Source organism: Oryctolagus cuniculus, chromosome 2 (genome assembly GCF_051225735.1).
Source record: "Oryctolagus cuniculus isolate XC-2025 breed Fujian yellow rabbit chromosome 2, ASM5122573v1, whole genome shotgun sequence".
NCBI classification, from domain to species: domain Eukaryota; kingdom Metazoa; phylum Chordata; class Mammalia; order Lagomorpha; family Leporidae; genus Oryctolagus; species Oryctolagus cuniculus.
Window position 1 is genome coordinate 192,096,113 of NC_142868.1, and position 20,468 is coordinate 192,116,580.

Sequence of the window (20,468 nt, forward strand, 5' to 3'; positions counted from 1 at the left end):
GGCATGGGCAAATATTTTTCTCAAGTGAGATATAAGTTCTGTCTAGATTTTGAGTTGCTTTTGGCAGCTAATCAGTGGACTATCATGGTCATAACGTTGTTATAAAATTGCCTTCTATTTCCTGAAGTCTTATATATTCAGTGGGACTCCAGACATTGATGTGTGAAAAGAATCACTGTATTGCGAGCTGGAGAAGCAGCTAGGTATAAATTGCATTAGGAAATTTTTCATGAATCCTACCTAGATAAGATTAATAATTTTATGAAGGATCGCTTCTAGAAAAGGAAGAATACTTTACTCAAGATCATTGTTGATTGTCTTCTACTTCAGTGAGGGTGCATTTGGCCTTTGAAAATATAGAGGCTGTTGGTCTTGGAAAGATGAATGTACAGCATTGTACTTGAGAAGTATGAATGTCTGTAGTTGGGTTGACCTTGTATTAAGGAGTTTTTCATTTTGCCTCTCTGTTTCTCCTCTAGCATGAAAAATTTCTTCTTTCCATAAGTTATAGTTGGAGTTTTTGAAGAGGAATGAAGAGACACTTCATTGTCTTGATAGATGAATGTCTTTAGATGTGTGTTAAGGGACTTAAACTTAACAGACTGACCTTTTGGTTTCACAAATGTTTGTTTCTAGCTAGGCAGAAACTTGAGAAGGCATAGTTTCATTCTGTGATGTGTTTTAGTTCTTCCCTGTAAGGCTGGCGGCTAATCCAGAACCTGACCGTGGTAGACATGGCGGACTCAGCGGCATCGTGGTTGGTCCTTAGTCCCCAGCTGGCTGCCTGCTAAGAGAATGGTTTTGTTGGTTTTTCAGTTTTGTGGCAGAGAATAGAGCACAATTATTTGTTTAGTTTACTTGTGCTAGAAACTTTTTTTGGAGGCCTTATTAGTTTGACCCTTCTTTATCTAGCATTGAAAAAGGAAATAATTTGGAGGTCAGTTTTGACTCCATCCATGGCTCTTATGTTTGCAAATTCTTTGACAGGAGGAGCTGGTTCTCATTATGTCACAGTCACATTTCAGTGGCCTTTGAAGACCTTCATATTTTTTTCAGTTTATTCAGATAGGAAATCAGTCTCTTCCTCTTTCTATGAGTGTTTTTGTTGTTTAACTTGATACAAAAACTTTAGATTTATTTCAATGACTGTCATTAATCTTAAGAAATATAGTTTTTACTTTTATTATTATACTCGCCCCCACCTCCTTGTTGCAGAGATCTCTGGAAATGCAATTTTAAGAAGTTAACTTGGCTAGATTGAGTTTCTTCTTATACCAGGGTTGATACAGGTTGTGTCTCACTTTTGGGAGTGGAGTCAGAACAAGACTGATGAGTTATCTTTAGCTTATTATATGAGTAACACTTATGTTTGAAAGGTAAAAGGAAAATTAAAAACATTTTTTTTTCTGGAACAGGATCTGTATCAAATTAGGATTCAAGGGTCCTGAATTCTGTTTTCAGTTGTGTAACCTGAAGGCAAATCATTGACTTTATCTGGCACTGCACTGGGTATGTAATACAGTTGGCATTTTTGTAAGCTTCCCAGTCACTAGAGGCCCAGTATAGACCATCGGTAGTATTAAACAGGAAAACTGTGGTGGGGAGTTTTACAGCAGGCATTATGGTAAGAGCCCTTGTCAGGGATCACTGACAAGCAGCAGTTAGTAGGCATCAGTGAAGAGTGAGCTAGGGCTCAGAGACTTACTTGGGACTCACACTGGGGAGAGCTAATTTGAACAAGACTTCAAGGGTTAAACTGCTGGTATTAGGATGGTAAGTGGGAATTTGGTTTCAGAAATTAGACAGTCAATGAAATGAAGTTAAAAGGTGGATGTAGAATGAACCATGTAGATATATAGTGAATATCTTGTGCTTCTGCAGTGGAATTGCTTAAAACTTATTAAGAATTCAGGTGAATTAAGTCTTCATGTGATGATTGTGCTTCAGTCTGTGGATTGAAGCAAGGAACTGGGCAAACACATCTAAAAAATTTAAATTATTTATTAGTACTTTCTAATTTTGTAAAAAAAATTGTTTGAGAGGCAGAGAAAGAGAGAACTCTCCCATTTTCTGGTTCACTTCTCAGTTGCCTACAGCAGTCTGGCTGAGTCAGGCTGGGAGCTGGGAATTCAGTCTAATTCTCCCATGTGTGTGTCAGAGAACAAATTATTGGAGTCATCACCTGCTGCTTCCCAGGGTGTGTATTTTGCAGGAAGCTTGAATCTGGAGCAGAGCCGGAACATGAACCACTCTGATATGGCATGCGGATGTCCCAAATGTTGTCTTAACTGGTAGGCCAAATGCCCACCCGTGTTAGTGTTTTCTGTCTGCCAAGCCAAAGGTTTTCAATAAGGCATGGACAACAGAATCACCTGTTGACATTAAAAATGAAAACAAAAACAAGCATAGCTAGGTACTGCATTGAAAGGCTTCATCAGGTAGTTTTGGGATGAGATCCTAGCATTTGTTATGTTAAAAGGCTCTATGGATGATTCTGATCCTTACACTTGTGATTTCCCTGCTCTGTTAAGGAGCCTTGTGCTGAGGCTCTGGGGGATTTAATAGACTGAATAAGATCGCGACTAACATAAGTTTCCTGTTTTTGAAATTGCCCTAATGAGGGCATAGCAATAAATTTCATTTTAGTTGCCATTTCCTTCCATTGGTTGTGGCTGCTAGAATGTGGGGAAGCAATGTGAGGACAGTCTGGGCACAGCAGAAGCTAGATTGATGAATGACAGAGTTGTAGGAGTGCAGAGTGAGGACCCGTCTTCTCTTGTCTAGCCACGTGGGGTGTGTGCATCTATGTGTGTGTGTGTCTCCAAGCATTTCTTGGAAGCATACTCCATGCCTGTCTGACTTCTAGGGCATTGGCTGGGGGCAGGATGGGGATGACCAACGTGAGTAAAACACATGTCTGTGCCATCAGGATTTGAAAGTTAGAAACAGTTTTCCACTACTTAACATTTCTTTATCAAGGTTACTCTAGCCTGTTTGCTTTGATGATACAGAAAACTGAATTTATCAACTTGTAGAGAGTTATCACCCTTAGGGGCTAAGCAAGCTCAAAAGATCAATGTTTAAAAAAAAAATCAGTGAACCAATTTAATACTTTATTTTGAAAACTAACTCACATGAACCAGGACATTTGTTTCAACAGACTTTTGTGGGAAGGCTAGATAATCAGAATTTTGTTAAGTAAGCATAGACAGAAAAATAGGAGTTAAGAGTATTGATATTTGGCTGAAGTGCCTGGATTTTTGATGACTACAATAACAAGAGCCTTGCTAGTATAACTTTTAAATTCTGCTTGACACTTATATTTTTTACATATATATATTTACATATATTAATGGCTAGAGAATATGTACATACATATTTTTAAAGAAAAACATATGCTGCCAGCCCCCCTACTGTGCATAATTTCACCTGGGGCATGTAATAAGGATAGACACACCATTAAATGTTCACATTTATTCAAGAACATCTGCCCTTGCAAAGCTTCCTTGTGGCATCTCATACCTTGCGTCACAGTTAGCAGTCACTGTTGTCTTTAATTTGATACCAGGGTATCACTCAATGGCAGATGGAATTCTTTATTCCATTTACCCTGTACCTCCTAACTGTGGCAGGTTTATGCATGATGGCCTTAGGTACACATGCACTTTTTTTTTTTTTTTTTAAGATTTATTTATTTGAAACACTGACAGAGAGAGAAGGGCTGGGGGAGGGAGATTGATTGAGAGATTGAGATTATCCGTCTGCTGGCTCACTCTTGAAGTGCCGTCAACACCCAGGCTGGTCTAGGCTGAAGCCAGGAGCCAGGAACTTCATCCAGGTATCCCATGTGAGTGGTAGGGTCCCAAGTTCTTGGGCCATCATCTGCTGCCTTACAGGTATATTGGCAAGAAACCAGATCAGAAACACAGAGTAATGGGGCTGGCACTGTAATATAGTAGGCTAGCCTCTGCTTGCGGCACCAACATCCCATGTGGGTGAGGTTCCAGTCCTGGCTGCTCCTCTTCCAATCCAGCTCCCTACTAATGTGCCTGGGAAATCAGTGGAAGATGACCCAAGTGCTTGGGTCCCTGCACCCACTTGTGAGGCCCGGAAGAAGCTCCTAGCTTCGGTCTATACCAGCTCTGGCTGTCGCAGCCATTTGGGGAGTGAACCAGTAGATGAAGACTTTTTTCTCTGTCTCTCCCTCTCTCTGTCTATAACTGTACTTCCCGAATTAATAAATACAAAATTTTTTAATGATTTATTTATTTATTTGAAAGAGTTACACAGAGAAGGTGAGGCAGAGAGACAGAGAGAGAGAGAGAGAGAGAAAGGGGGAGACAGAGGTCCTCCATCTGCTGGTTCACTCCCCAGTTGGCCACAATGGCTGGATCTGTACTGATCTGAAGCCAGAGCCAGAAGCTTCTTCTAGGTCTCTCACCAGATTGCAGGGGCCCAAGGACTTGGACCATCTTCTACTGCTTTCCCAGACCATAGTGGGGAGCCAGATTGGAAGTGGAGCAGCTGGGACTCAGAGCGACAGTCATGTCGCGTGCCAACACTGCAGGAAAATTGGTTTTACCCGCTATGCCACAGTGCCAGCGCCAAATACAAATCTTAAAAAAAAAAAAAACAAAAAAAAACACACTGTAGATGAAACAGATGACTTAACCTGCTTTGCCACAGTGCCCACTGCACATGTCTTTTTTATTTGAATTTAATTTGTGTGAAAGAGCCTGTGGTATCAGAGAGTAGTGGTTATGATAAAACTAGATTAAAAATTCTATTTACTTTAAATAAAGAAAAGGAAACTGTAAATAATAGCATTTACATGACAAAATTATTTGAAAAATATAGCAGTGTCTGAAATTCGGAATATATTTCCTTCCTTAATGATCCTTTTTTTTTGGAGTTTTCATTGCTGGTCTATATAGAAAACCAATGAATTTGTGTATTCAAGTATTGATCTTGTATCCCACAATCTTGGTAAACTTGGTTGTTGATCCTAGTAGTTAGTGTTTTAGTGGAATTTTTCGGCTGTGATTTTTTTCCTTACCTACTCTACATGATCATGATGGAGAGGCAGAAACAGAGACAGAGAGCTTCCTGTTTGATTTTTCTCTAACTTGTTTTCAATTCCTTTGCCAGAATGGAATACAGTGCTTATAGTACAAGTCTAATCATCTACTCCTCTCCTTAAGACTCCTTCTCTAATCCCTTTGGCCTTTGGGTATATATAAAATGCCTTAGATTTGAAGTAGTTTGGTTCTGAACTCCTCCTGTTTTGTTTGCTGCACACCAGTAATTGGCTCACTTTTTGTAAAGGGCCAGATGGTTATTTTAGGTGTTGCAGGCCACATTCAACTCTTCTCTGTGGTGTGAAAGCTGCCATAATCAGTGTATCTATATAAGTGTGGCTATGTGCTGAGAAAGCTTTATTTATAAAAATAGGCAGTGCACCAGATTTGGTGGTGTTGGGTTATAGTTTAGTGACCATTGCTCTGGATAAATCTAGGAATTATGTGAATTCTTACATTTTTTAAAACTTTTATTTAATAAATACAAATTCCCAAAGTACAGCTTTTAGATTACAGTGGTTCCCCCCCCCCATAACTTCCGTCCCACACACAACCTTTTCATCTCTCACTCCCTCTCCCATTCCATTCACATCAAGATTCATTTTCAATTATCTTTATATACAGAAGATCAATTTAGTATATATTAAGTAAAGATTTCAACAGTTTATACCCACACCGAAACACAAAGTGTAACGTACTGTTTGAGTACTAGTTATAGCATTAATTCACAATGTACAACACATTAAGGACAGAGATCCTACTTGGGGAGTAAGGGCACAGTGACACCGATGTGTTGACTTAACAATTTACACTCTTGTTTATGACGTAAGTAACCATCCTAGGCTCTTGTCGTGAGTTGCCAAAGCTATGGAAGCCTTTTGAGTTTGCCCACTTCGATCTAACTCCGACAGGGTCATAGTCAAAGTGGAAGTTCTCTCCTCCCTTCAGAGAAAGGTACCTCCTTCTTTGATGGCCCGTTTTTTCCCACTGGGATCTCACTCGCAGAGATCTTTCATTTAGGTGTTTTTTTTTTTTTTTTGCCAGAGTGTCTTGGCTTTCCATGCCTAAAATACTCTCATGTGCTGTTCAGCCAGATCCGAATGCCTTAAGGGCTGATTCTGAGGTCAGAGGGTTGTTTAGGACATCTGCCATTCTGAGTCTGCTGTGTATCCCGCTTCCCACGTTGGATCATTCTCTCCCTTTTTAATTCTGTCAGTTAGTATTAGCAGACACTAGTCTTGTTTATGTGATCCCTTTGATTCTTAGTCCTATTATTATGATCAATTGTGAACTGAAACTGATCACTTGGACTAGTGAGATGGCATTGGTACATGCCACCTTGATGGGATTGAATTGGAATCCCCTGGTATGTTTCTAACTCTACCATTTGGGGCAAGTCCGATTGAGCATGTCCCAAACTGTACATCCCCTCCCTTTCTTATTCCCACTCATATTTAACAGGGATCACTTTTCAGTTAAATTTAAACACCTAAGAATAATTGTGTGTTAATTTCAAAATGTCTTTTTTTTCTCTTAAAAAAATAGACATTCCAGGCAACGAAAAACACAAGCTCCTCCCCTCCCCTATCTGCTGTATGCTTTGTTTGGGTTAACCCTTTAAACTCCATCTTTATGTTTGTCAGAATAAATACATGAATTTTATTCAGCAGATCTGCTAGGCTGTGGCCTTCCTGAGGGAAAGCGCCCTGTATCCTCAGTGCCCAGCAGAGTGCCTTGCATGGAGTACCTGCCAGTAAATTTTAGTTCAGTTAATATTTTCTTGGCTTTGTCAAAGCATATGAAAAAGAAGAAAGCACTACCGATGCATTTGAATGTAAATTTTACTAGAGTTGGAAGATTATCTCTATTATTTTACAGCCTATTTTTAGCACTCAGAGCAGGGCATAACACATTATTGGTGCTCAATAAATATTTAAATATATATATTTTTAAAGAATGAGAGAGAGAGAAAAAGAGGGAGAGGGGTATGTTTGATCTGCTGGTTCACTCTCAAAATGTGCACAGTGTTCAGGACTGGACTAGGCTGAAGCTAGGAGCCTGGAACTCAGTTTTCCCCAATAGCTGGCAGGTACCTAAATATAAAAAATGTTAAATTTTAATAATTTTAATGCCTCCCAGCATTCACATTAACAGGAAGCTAGAATTGGAAGTGGAGGTTGGACTCAAGGCCAGGTGCTATTAAATGGAGTGCGGGTATCCCAAGTGGTATCTCAATTGCTAGGCCAAACACCTCTCCCTTGGTGTATATTTTTTGAGTAAACGAATGAACCAACACTTTGGAATAATTAAAATATAAGAGTCCTGGTAAATAGCTGTGTGAATGAAAAGCCTTTTAACAGGTTTGTTCAAACTTTTCTTGGATGAAATTACAATCTTACTAGCCCACAAGACTAAACTCCAGCAAGGTAGGGAAAACTTGGTTTTCTTGTATTACATTTTCAACACTGCTAGCATAGTACTTTGCAAATTTCAGACACTCCCTAAATTGATATTGAATTCACTGAATTGAAGTTAAGAGTGTAGTGGTAGAAATTAACTATAATTTGATATAATGGAGGAAATTAGAGCCTTTACTGATTACTGGGTAGCTACATGTGCTGAATCCTAATCTTCACAGTTCCATGCTGTTATGTATATGGAGAAATCAGAGCTCTGCCAGACATAAGAAACTTTCCTGCGTCTTCTAGTTGAGATGGTGATTAAATGGTAAACTCATGTCTTCAAGTCCTGTGCTCAGTCAGCTTTTCTCTCTACCAGGGCTGGCAAATTGTGTGCCAAATATGGCCAGTTTCTATCAATAGAATTTGCATATTTCAATGGTTGAAAAGAAACCCAAAAGGAGACTATTTTATGACAAGTAAAAATTACATGAAATTCAAATTTCAGTGTCCATAAATAGCTTTGTAGGAACATAAATAGAGTTTTATAGGAACAGAACCACACTTTTTTTTTTTTTTTAACATAAATGTGGCTTGTTTCATGCTATGACATAAATGAGCAGTTGTGAAAGAGGCCATGTGGCCCAGAAAGCCTAAAGTATTTATAACCTGGTCTGTAAAGGAGATCTGTGCTGACCCCTGCTTTATGCCATCCAACAGTGGATATGAGTATGGTTTCAGTTCTGCTTGGGTGGTACAAAGTAGGAGGTATTGAACTTTGTAGATTTTGATTCTGAATTTTAAATTGTATGATAATAAACTTACAGCCATGTGTCTCTGAAGTTTAAATAGATTAAATGCCCAGTTGTCAAATTGCCAGACAGATGATTTCATTACTAAACTAAGTAGCCCAAGAACAATTCTCATGCTTTTCCTTTCATAATTAATCATTCGATAGAGTTGGTTTTCTGTGGTCATCCTTAAGTTCATGTTGACCAAATAGTCTGAAGCTTCATAATTTATAGTGAACTTTTGTCTTTGAAGCTCATAATATTTTCAAGCATACAGTGTACTTCATTCAATAATACATAAATATTAAGTTACACTGTACATTCAGCAACACTTAAAGCTGTGGCTCACAAGTGTCATTCTGGGATCAGCAACATCAGATTCACTGTGAAAATGTTGGAAATGCAAATTCCTTTTTTCTTTTTTTAAATGATTTACTTTTAATGTATTTGAAAGGCTGAGCATGAGAGAGAAAGAGAAAGACAGAGAAGATACAGAAATCTTTCATCCCCGGTGCCCTGCACAAATGGCTCAACAGCCTGGTCTGGGCCACGTGGAAGCCAGGAGCCAGGGACTCCATCCTGATCTCCTACACGGGTGGGGTGGCGGCAGCCTAAGCACTTGGGACATCTCCTGTTGCTTTCCCAGGTGCATTTGCTGGCAGTTGGATCAGAAGCAGAGTAGCTGGGACTCATACTGCCTGTATCAGAAGTGGGAGCATAACTCCCTGTGCCACAATGTTGGCCCCTGGAAATTCAAATTTTGTATTCCTCCCTTGACTTCCAGCAGTCTGCTTAAACAAGCTCCTTGGTGATTCTGGTATGTACTTGATGTTTGAAAATCTGATGTAAATGGATGATTTTAAATATTTTCTTTCAGTACATTCTTTCTCTAATAAATAAAGATAAGGAAAGTTTAAAATACTTAACGAGCAAATCACAGTTACCATTATTTTTGTAGTAAAGCTACTTAGGAAATACTAATGAATTAAAACTGGGAACATTTCAGTTTTCCTAAGAAAGGAATGGACTCTAGCCTGTGAAATAATAGGGATTAGTTTTTGAGTTCTTACTTTGCCAGCCATGATCTTCAGCATTTTAAGATTTGGGACGTGGGGTTTTCCTTCTTTCGTTTTGAAAATTCATTTCTTGCTGATCAAATGCTAGTCATTGGGCAGAATACATAGAAGGGTTTCTTTGTTATGTTAAACTCTGTCCTTGCCTGAGGGAATTTTAGGCCACTAGATGGCAGATTCTTCCAACAATTATTAGGTTGGAGAGCTCTCTTAAACCTTTTCTCATTCTTGGAATCAATGTTTAGTGTAACTTTTTTTTTTTTTTAAAGATTTATTTGAAAGGTAGAGTTACAGAGAAAGAGACCAAGAGACAGAGGGAGAGGACTTACATCTGTTGGTTCACTCCCCAGATGGCTGCAACTCCTGGGGCTGGGCCAGGCCACTTCTTCCTGATCTCCCACATGGGTGAAGGGACCTAAGCATTTGGGTTATCCTCTGTTACTTCTCAGGCACATTAGCAGGGAGTTGGTCGGAAGTAGAGCAGCTGGAGCCCATATGAGATGCTGGCCCCGCAGGCGGCACTTAACTCTGAGTCAGGATGCCGGTCCCATGTTTAGTGTAACTCTTAACTCACAGTCCATTAGGGCCTTGAATTCTGCACCTTTCTTCTTCTTGAGAGTTGTGACGACTTTTGTATTTCTGGCCTCTTCTTTTATTCCTGCCCATTTAATTCATTCCTTTTGTTGTTTATGGCTCTGTCAGTCGCAGTTTATTTTTGCTGTCTGGTACTTGTGTTCCTCCTTTGAGTTTTAAACTCTTAGAATATCAGAGCTGGAAAAGAGTTCATCCATCATTTGGTTCAATTCCTTCATTTCTCATGGAGGAAAATATGAGTCTAGAGAGGGTAAGCCAAGGACAAGGACTATGTCTTATTTATCTTTACAGGGCTATTGCTCTAAACATATAGTGCCTAGACAGATGCTCTTGAGTGAAATTACTGTAAATGCTGTAAAGGATACAGAGATGTGTTAGACAGTCTGTGCTAGTGAGTGGCTCTAAGGTAAGTAACAAAGCTAAGATTTAAATAACTGTTACAGTATAGAAGGTAGTTCTTGGAAGGTGCCTGGAACTGTGCAGTATAAAATATTCGTGTTAGGGACCCATGTGAGCTTCTTGTCCTGTTATTCCCTGCTTGTCTATTAGAGGTTAATGCACTTACAGTTTTCTGACCACACTTTACAGACTCATCTGTGTGCTGTTGTACATCATGTACTTTTGGCTTAGGATGCTCTCTAGTGTCTGGGAAATTGTTTAAAGGATAAACCTTTGGTGCTGCCACCTGTGAAGCCTTTCTGCCCTCCTCCTCCAGACACCTAATGTGTCTTTTATGCTGTGTTTGAACCTATTTCAGACTGCTGCAGAGCTGCTGTGCAGCTGGGGTCCATGGTCACAAGCCCCTTCACCAGTAGGGGACCCTGCTCCTATTCACTCCTGTGTGTGGGTGTATTTTGAAGGCTGCTTAAGACAGGGAAGTTACAGACAGAACGCAAGCCTCTAAGCCATACATGTCTGTGATACTGGTGAACTGGGAGTTTATAGAATTATAAACACTGCCTCTAAGAACAGTTAGAAATGGTTTAGTGAGACATTTCTTTAATTGTGTAGGATCTTCATTGCTTGGTACATCAGCAGTGTGCTTGGTAAGTATTAATAGAATGAAAGGAATGTCTCAAGATTGTAGTTGCTTTTTTGCAAAGGTATTTAAACCAGATAGTCCTGATTTCTAGTCTGATGATATTCCTGTTGTTTTCCATAGTGTTTAAGCTTGAAGATTTTTAGGAAAAATACTTGTTTTCTTTCTCTTTTGTTTTTGTTAAGGAGAAGTAAAGTTTTATTAATTTCCACATATGGATGTTGGTGCAGAGAATTTAACTGGTACTATAGAAATTCTGTTTTACTTTTTCTTTGTATGAAAACTTATGGGGCCGGCTCTGTGGCATAGCAGGTAAAACCACCATCCATGGCGCCAGCATCCCATATGAGTACCAATTCAAGTCCCAGCTGCTCCACTTCAAATCCCGCTCCCTGCTGATGTGCCTGGGAAAGCAGGAAGGATAGCCCAGGTCTTTGGTCCCCTGCACCCACCTGGATCAAACTCCTGGCTTTGGTCTGGCTCAGCCCTGGCCTTTACAGCCATTTGGGGAGTGAACCAGTGAATGAAAGACTTCTCTCTCTCTCACTGCCTCTGCCTCTCCCTCTCTGTAAGTCTGACTTTGAAATAAATAAATAAATATTAAAAAACCAAAAAAAGACAATTTACTAATTTATTTATTTAAAAATATGATTCTGAAATTAAGCACTTAACCAAAATTTTTTTTTATTTAAGGATATATATGTATGTATAAATGAATTATAAAAAAGAGTATAATGATCACTGCATATAACTTCTGATTGGAGGAACTTAATACAGTGAAAAAAACATTCATGATATAAACTGTTGGCTATGGTATTGTCTGCTTGTGGACTTAATTTTTGTAAAAATCTACCGTTGTTTTCTGGAAAGTCACAGAATGCTCAAGATACAAGCATTAATGTATAAACAACCTCAAAATATCACAAAGCAAATTTTATGCTAATCCCCTTTTCATTATTTGACTAAGTTTGTGGGCTTATGTGAAGAATTAAAGCCAGTTCACTGATTTTTTTTTTCTCCTTGACTTCATCAACTGGAGAAATTTATGGTCATAATTTGGAATACTGTATTTTGCTGTTCCTCTTTTCTGCCACTTAATCCCGTGTTCTCACCTTTTTCTCCCTCTTATTTGTCTGCTATTAGAGAGCAAGCTTTTTGAATGCACAGAGCAGACCTTATTTATCTGTGTACACTCAGTGCTTTGCACATTTTTTGGTACACGGTGCCAGTTACCTGTTCTGTGAAGGTGCTGATGAAATCTTCCGGTTTCCTCCTCTTTTAGCACACTGAGCACCTCGGCCTGCTTAGATATGTGAACTCATGCATATCCACGTGGCTGGAACATCATGTTCCAGGCTTGCCTTGCCATCTGTGGAAACAGCACACGAGTAGTTTCACCATTCGGCTGCGTTTTACACATGCTCTTTAATTTGGCATGAATGGAGCAAAGGTTGGAAGCAGTAACTGAATCTCTTGTTCTCAATGGAGCTTATCATATTGTAGCCAATTTGATTTATGCATGACTGTATTTATCAGAATTCACAGAGAGGAAATGTCTTCTGGCTTTGTGACCAAAAGATAAGAAATCTGGATTCTCAATTAGCTCTGTAACTTTTTTTTTTTTTAAAGATTTATTTATTTATTTATTTGAGAGGCAGAGTTACAGAAGGAGAGACAGAGAGAGAGGTCTTAGATCCACTGGTCCATTCCCCAAATGGCTGCAATAGCTGGACCTGGGCTGATCTGAAGCTAGGAGCCAGGAGCTTCCCTTGGGTCTTTCACATTGGGGCAGGGGCCCAAGCACTTGGGCCATCCTCCACTGCCCTCCCATTCCATGAACAGAGAGCTGGATCAAAAGCAGAGCAGCAGGGACACGAATGGGCACCTATATGGGATGCCAGTGCCACAGGTGGAGGTTTAACCTGCTATGCCACAGTGCCGACCCCAGCTCTGTAACTCTTAAAAGTACTCAAGCAATTTAAAGGTTCACACATATGTTGGTAAAATATAATCAATATGTAGGAATTATCTGTTATAAATATGTCACTATGCAGTCATGCATCCCTTGACAATAGGAATACATTCTGAGAAATGCATTGTTGGGTTATTTCATTGTCATGTGGCCATCACAGGGTATATTCACACACACTCAGGTGGCTATGGTAGCATCCTTGGGGTATAGTCTTACAGGATTGCCATTCTGCATGAGGTCTATGACCCAAATGTTAAATATATGGCTCATGATTGTGTTTAGTCTGTTGTCAGCACAACTCTGTAAGTTACGTGTTCATCAGAGGGAAGTTACTTATTATCAGATCACTTTTGAGGACTTGTTGAATTCTCTATTGTTATTTTTATTATAATTGTAGATTACTTATTTTTTAAAGATATTTTATAGATCACAAGTTTTCTATTTGATAAAGCAATATGGGGCCGTTGCTGGGGGATACTGCCTATAGCATCATATCTAGGCGCTGATTCAAATCCTGGCTGCTGCACTTCCAATTCAGTTACTGCTAATGTGCCTAGGAAAGTAGTAGAAAAATAGCCCAAGAAGCTCCTGGCTTTGCTCTGGTCCAGCTTTGGCTATTGTGGCAGTTTGGGGAGTGAACCAGCAGTTGGAAGATCGGGCTCTCTCTGTAATTCTGAATTTCAAATGAAGTAAATTAAAAAAAAAAAAAAAAAAAAGAAAAGGCATTGTGATTAAATTCTGAGTTCTGGATAATCAAAATTATCTTCTTTGTTAGTTTTTATTCAAGGAGTTTTTCCTAACCAGTGGACTTTTGGGTAAAAAATTCTTTATGGAAAATTTGAAGCATATTCAAAACCAGAATAGTACAGGTCTCCCTGTGCCTATGAATCAGCTTTAGCAGTCAGCTCATAACCAAGCTTGCTCGGTCTGTATCCCCAGCCATTCCTGTATTATTTGAAATAGTCCTGGACAATGTTTTTTTAATCTGTAAATATTTCTGTGTTATTTCTATGAAATAAGAACTCTAGAAAAACCTAAATGCGTGATTATCATTGTCACATCCAAAAATAACAACATTTTGTCAACATTTTATATCCCATGTGCAATTGCTCTTAATTTATTGATGTGTTCCCCATTTTCTCCCTCTGTTGCCCTTGTGCTGTGTGTGTACATGTGTTTGTGTGTTCACGTGTGTGTGCCGAGTAAACCAGGTCATTTACTTTCCCACTGTCCAGATTTTGTTGATTGTGTCTTTGTAGTATTGTTTAAAATGTTCTTCTTTTTTCATTGGTATTTTATCAGAATTGGGAGTCAGGGTCATAGGGAAAGTATGATTTTATCTGTACTAGATACGCCTTTTTGAGGAAATATTTTAGTGTAACAGAATCATTTGAGCAGACTGATTGCTCTGGGCAAATAATACACTAGTAGCTTGACTTTGGACCAAAATCTTTCGCCCTGGTGAACAGGGTTAATTATGTGTTAGCGCTGAGGCTTTGCCTCCACTAGAAACTGTGCAAATAGGTTGCTTGAGGCTGTCTTCTCAAAATTTGTTGCTTCTGATTTGCTGTGATGTAACCTTGTTAGAGCCATATATAAAAGCAGTTGGAAAAAGGCTTTGAGTGAAGGCTCAAGTTGTGTTTCTTTGAACAAGTTCTATTTATGTGACATGAATTTTGAGATTTTTAGAATTTTATGCAGTTTTGAAATTTTTAGATCTTAGAGTATATGGTAGTGGTGATTTTTTTGGTAAATGTTGTTAGCTTAGTTCAGAAACACATGTTAGAAAGTAAGTTGTCAGATAAGAAGAGAGCTTGTTGGTGAAATTAGTCTGATCATCTGAGTTTTGGGCTGGGAATGAAATGAGGTAGATGTTAGTTTTCTGTGGCTGCTGTAACAAACTTAATGGTGTGCAACAAATTTATTACCTTACGCTTCCCGAGGTTGGAAGTCTGAAATCAAGGCATGGTGGTGTTCTTTCCTGTGGTGCACAGGGAGAATTCATGTTGACTTGTCCAGTTTCTGGAGGCTGCCCATGTTCCTTGGCTTGTAGCCCTTCTACCACCCAAAGCCTGCAGTGGCCATTTGAGTCTTTCTCTTGTTGCATTACTCTGACCTTGACCCTCTGCCTCCTTCTCACCTTCAAGGAATCTCATGATTACATTGGAGTCACCTGGATAATCCAGGATAGTCTCCTTGCTAAGGTCAGTTGATAGGCAACTTTAGTCCCAAATGCAACTTTCTATCTTTGAAATATAATATATTCACAGGTTCAGGCAGGGATGAGAATGTGGACATCTTTTGGTGTTGGAGCATTATTCTGCCTACTGCACTAGGTGAGCAGAGTTAACAGAAGGCAGGTGCTGCTTTTTGCAGTAATGTAGTTCTTGACTTCCTGTGGGCATGTACCTCTGCTGGTCTTGATAGGGTCATATTGAGAACTCATGGCATTACATCATTAGGTACTGATGTTTATTTATAATGTTCTAACAGTTAAAAGTTTACCTTATTTAATATAACCATGTAATTTCATCAATCTTTTGATATGCCAACTCTAAATAACTTTATGAAGTGTTGTTTCTTTTCATCTTTTAATTTCTATTCAGAAACTTAAATTTTTTTCACATTTGAGTTTTCTGTGAAAAAGGTTTGGAAAAGGGAAACTACTGTGTGTGCTGAAGTGCATCTTTTTTTTGATAAAATGGGAGGCTGGTAGTGACTGGCATTTTGCGAGTTTAAATGTTAAAGGAGTTTGATGGGTGTCTGTCATATGGGGCAGCAGTAGGTTGTGTGAGCAGAACACCATGTAGACATAGACGTGAAGCCTTGTTTGGAAGTCTTTTTCTCACTCTGAGGCCGTGGGCAATTTCCGAAGCATAAAGGAATCTGCGTGTTTAAATGTGAAAGAGTCTGTGGCTCCTATCTTGTTATTTCCATTGTCACCTATCATTGAGAACATCACAGAATTTATTGATAACTGATAAAAGTCTTCCTTTTAATGTATCAGAACTTTTACTTTCAAATGTACACAGTAATGTTTTTTAACTTTTAATATATGTTAGGCTGTTTTCCCTGTTGGCAACTGGCCTCTAACTGCTAATGGATTGTAACAAGTAGAAAAGTGGACCTATCACAGTGTGCAGCTGAAGTTCTAAAATGTCTTACTTCTGAGAAGGTATTGCTGTGTGGGTCTTCGCCATCCAGGCACTGTTGCCTCTGTTGGCTATCATTTCCTTCTGTTCTGTAGCTGTGTCTTTCTTGTCTCAGATACATTGCTGTAATTACATAGATGTGTCTGTGTGAGGCTACACATCTGCTTATTAAGGTTTGTTAGTGTTGATACAGTTTCTTTAATATTCAGTGACCAACCTTAAAGCATTTTTTTCCTGATTTTTAAGTGCCCATATGAGTTTCAGGTGCCTTTAAAAAGCATTTAAAAATTTAAAAAAGCTTTTAGGAGCGTTTTAAACTTATTCTTTTTAAATGACAGTGACATTCTAATTGAAAATCCATTTGGTTTTCTTTTGATTGTTTCCTTTTAAATATTTACCTGTTAGGTTTATAGTATACTGATTTTCCTTTAGTTTTCTTCATGAAAATGTTTCTGCTCCCTTTGTTTTGCTGTCCTTTGCCATGTTTCCAATTTCTTTTTCTTTTGTAGACTTTTACTAGTTGGTGGATGTGAAACTCCTGGAGTAGGAATTTCCAAAGCTGCTAGCTGTGGCCTTTCTGCCTGGAGAGTTCTTTCAGGGTCACCTTATTATAAGCAGATTACTAATGGTGGTGACAAGGTGACCACGGTGAGTATTACTTACAGAATTTCACTTTTTTGTTTGTTTAAGAAGACTTATTTATTTGAAAGATACAGAGAGAGAGGGTTTGTCCATCTACTGGTTCACTCCTCAAATGGCTGCAACTTCCATGGCTGGGCCAGGCTGAAGACTGGAACCTATAACTCAGTTTGGGTCTCCTACTTGTGTGGCAGGGACCCAGGCACTTGGGTCATCTTCCCCTGCTTTCCCAAGTGCATTAGCAGGGAACTGGATCAGAAGTGGAGCAGCCAGGAACTGGTGCTCATAAGGGATGCTGGCGTTGCAGGCTGTGACTTACCCTGCTGTGCCACAACTCCAGTCCCAGAATTTCACTTTTCAAATTAGTCTGAAACAGATGAACCCTTTGTAAGATATAGAGGAGGAGATAATTTTATTGGAAATGAATAAATCTTGCTATTCTGTTGCCTACTGTCATTGGGAATAACATGTAATTCATTACTACATGTAATTGTAATACTTCCTTTAATGAATCAGAATTTTACTTTCAAACTTAAAAATATTTTTAGATTTATTTATTTTTTTAAATTTATTTGAAAGGCAGAGTTACAGAAAGAAAAGAAGAGAGGTAGAGATGGAGAGAGGTCTTCTGTCTGCTGGTTCACTCCCCAAATGGCTGCAATGGCCAGGGCTGGGCCAGGCCAAAGCCAGGAGCCAAGAGCTTCTTCCTGGTCTCCCACATGAGGGCAGGAGCACAATCACTTGGGCCATCTTCTGTTGCTTTTCTAGGCTCATTTGCAGGGGGCTGGATCAGAACTGGAACAGCCAATACTTGAACCTGTGCCCATATGGCATTGCAAATGGTGGCTTAATCCATTATGCCACAATACCAGCCCCTAGATTTTTTTTGACAGGTGATTATGATGTCTCTTCTACAGGTCCCTGTCAGATGTATTCAACTCAATATAATTCAGCTTCATAAAGTGTGACTTTTGGGATCCATTATTAGTCATCTTAGTTCATATAGTAGATACACAGTCATGTCTTTTAACATTTAATGTGTATTAGACTGTTTGCGCTGTTGATAATTAGCTTCCACTTGCGAATGGAATATAATAAACAGAAATACAAACAGTGTAAGCTCTGTTTTTGTTTTTGGCAACTATTCCAAATGCTTTTACATGTATTATTAGCTCATTTAATTCTAAGTAACCTTGTTCATTAAGTTGCCCTGGTTTGCCTCTAGAAGGGGCAGAAGTTCCCCAGTTCAGGTTCTTAGTTATCATAGTCACTTCTTTCCATTTGTCTTGGTCCACATTTATATGGATTATTCAGCATTCATTCATGCTTTCTGTAATCATTTATTGAGCTTCTGGTTTACATCACACTCTCCTTTAGGCTGTACTTGTCAGTGTAGGCTAGACTTGTTCTGAGCATTCAATCACAAGAACACACAAATGAAAAGTCCTTATATTTATGTGACTTACTACATAAAATTTACCCCTTATTTGTGGCAAGGCCTACTGTTCATCTTATGCCTCTCCTGGCCTGACTAATGTGTGATGGTTTGGAGAGTGGCAGTCTCTTGAGGTCCCACTATCTTTTTTTTTTTTTAATAGAAAACTTTTATTTAATAAATATAAATTTCGAAAGTACAACTTTTGGATTATAGCAGTTCTTCCCCCATAACCACCCTCCCATCCGCAAACCATCCCATCTCCTACTCCCTCTCCCATCCTATTCTTCATTAAGATTCATTTTTATATACAGAAGATCAACTCTATACTAAGTAAATATTTCAACAGTTTGCACACACACAGACACACAAAGTATAAAGTACTGTTTGAAGACTAGTTTTACCGTTAATTCTCATAGTACAACACATTAAGGACATAGGTCCTACATGGGGAGTAGGTGCACAGTGACTCCTGTTGTTGACTTAACAATTGACACTTATTTATGAAGTCAATAATCACCCGAGGTTCTTGTCATGAGCTGCTAAGGCTATGGAAGCCTCTTGAGTTTACAGACTTCGACCTTATTTAGACAAGGTCATAATCAAAGTGAAAGTTCTCTCCAACCTTCAGAGAAAGGTACCTCCTTTGATGGCCCTTTCTTCTGGGATCTCACTCACAGAGATCTTTTATTTAGGTCCTTTTTTGCCATAGTGTCTTGGCTTTCTATGCCTGCAAAACTCTCATGGGCTTTTTAGCCAGACCCGAATGCCTTAAGGGCTGATTCTTAGGTCAGAGTGTTGTTTAGGGCATTTGTCATTCTATGAGTCTGCTGTGTATCCCGCTTCCAATGTTGGGTTGTTTTCTCCTTTTTAATTCTATCAATTATTGTTAGAAGACACTGTTCTTATTTATGTGATCCCTTTGGAGGTCCCATTATCTCAATTCATGGCCTTAGAGTGGAAAGAAAGGGATAAAAACATAAAATTTTTTGCTGTTTTACACTAGAAGCATCACTCTGCTCACAATTCATTTATTATAACTAATCATATGCTTGCCTCCTGGTTTCAGGGGGCTTGCAAGTTGTTTTCTGTGTGTCCAAATGGTGATTACTAATATTGTCTTCCATACTATCTACCTTATAATTTTATTGAAAGGCAATCACAAAACACTCCAAACACTAGAGTAAGGAAAAAGCTTACTGTTGGCCAACAAAGCTGCCTTTTCCTGCACAAGACAAAGAGCAGCCTGACCCAGGAGAACAGGTCTTATATAACATAGCAGAGATAAGGAAGTAAGAACAGTAAATTCCATTGGGTGGGGGGAAGGCAATATGTATGGTTGGGCCATTTGGACACCTGATTTCTGGTAAACCAGGCTGGATTGAGGAAACTAAAACTTATCTTGGAGAAACTGAAGCTTATTGTACAAGATGGCAACTGGGCCAGAGCCTAAAATGATGCCCAAAGCTTAAGATGGTACCCCAGATAAGATGGCACCAATTTCACCAATATTTGCCTCTTTCGTTGTTTATAAAGCAAGCGTTGTATGAGATTATATCAGCTCTAAAAGCCCAGGAGAGGGTAGAGGGATGATGATCTATCTTCTGGAGTTACTTCCTGCTGTCACAGGGTGACAAGTCACTCTTTGCTGGTGGGGCGACATATTAAGATGTGATCTCTTGGCTTGGGAGCTGAATATATCCCTGTAGCAGCATTTGGTTGACAACCTGGTTGATGAAGGCTCTGCTTCATTCCATTATCACCTCCTGTATGCACTTAAACAGACAAGGTGGTATAAAAGCCAGGGTTAGAATAGCAGCCAGTGGTCCTAGGAGTGGCATTAACCAAGTGGTGAGGGGAGTCCATAGGGAGGAAGTGAGGAGAGGTTCTCTAGACCCTAGGCAGATTGTTTAATAGATGTAGCAATTTTTGGAGAGTTTTAACATTTTATTCTACCTGGCCTGATTTATTAACATAATAACAACATTGTTTTCCCAGCAAAACACAAGTTCCCACTTTTCCAGGAGTTATAAGGTCCAGAGCTCATCTCTTGTAGCACTACACCTGCTAGTGAGGTAATGTGATTTTGAAGTCCCTTGATGGCATCTGCCGACATCTCACTGGATCTGGTGACCTCCTCTTGTAGTTGTTAGAATTGTTCTTGGGACCGGTTAATAGAGAGAACATTGTGGCCCAGAGAAGTTCCTGAGATCACCACCAAAGAGAGGGAAGCTGCAAAGCTGATTCCATCTAAGACTGAGAGAAAGATCACTCATCTCTTGTGGATAGAGGGGTT

At 39.2% G+C, this 20,468-nt stretch overlaps 1 protein-coding gene across 2 annotated transcripts in view; it reads left to right on the forward strand.

The window, feature by feature from the left end:
• The window catches only part of NBAS (NBAS subunit of NRZ tethering complex), a 459,817-nt gene that overhangs the window by 49,832 nt on the left and 389,517 nt on the right, over positions 1–20,468 (forward strand). Inside the window, exon 10 of one of the 2 annotated variants that reach the window (XM_070069748.2) lies at positions 16,608–16,746. In XM_070069748.2, the coding sequence (XP_069925849.2) occupies positions 16,608–16,746 (139 nt within the window). Of the gene's footprint in view, positions 1–16,607; positions 16,747–20,468 lie in introns of those variants that run through there. The other variant, XM_089327834.1, reaches the window with a different exon arrangement.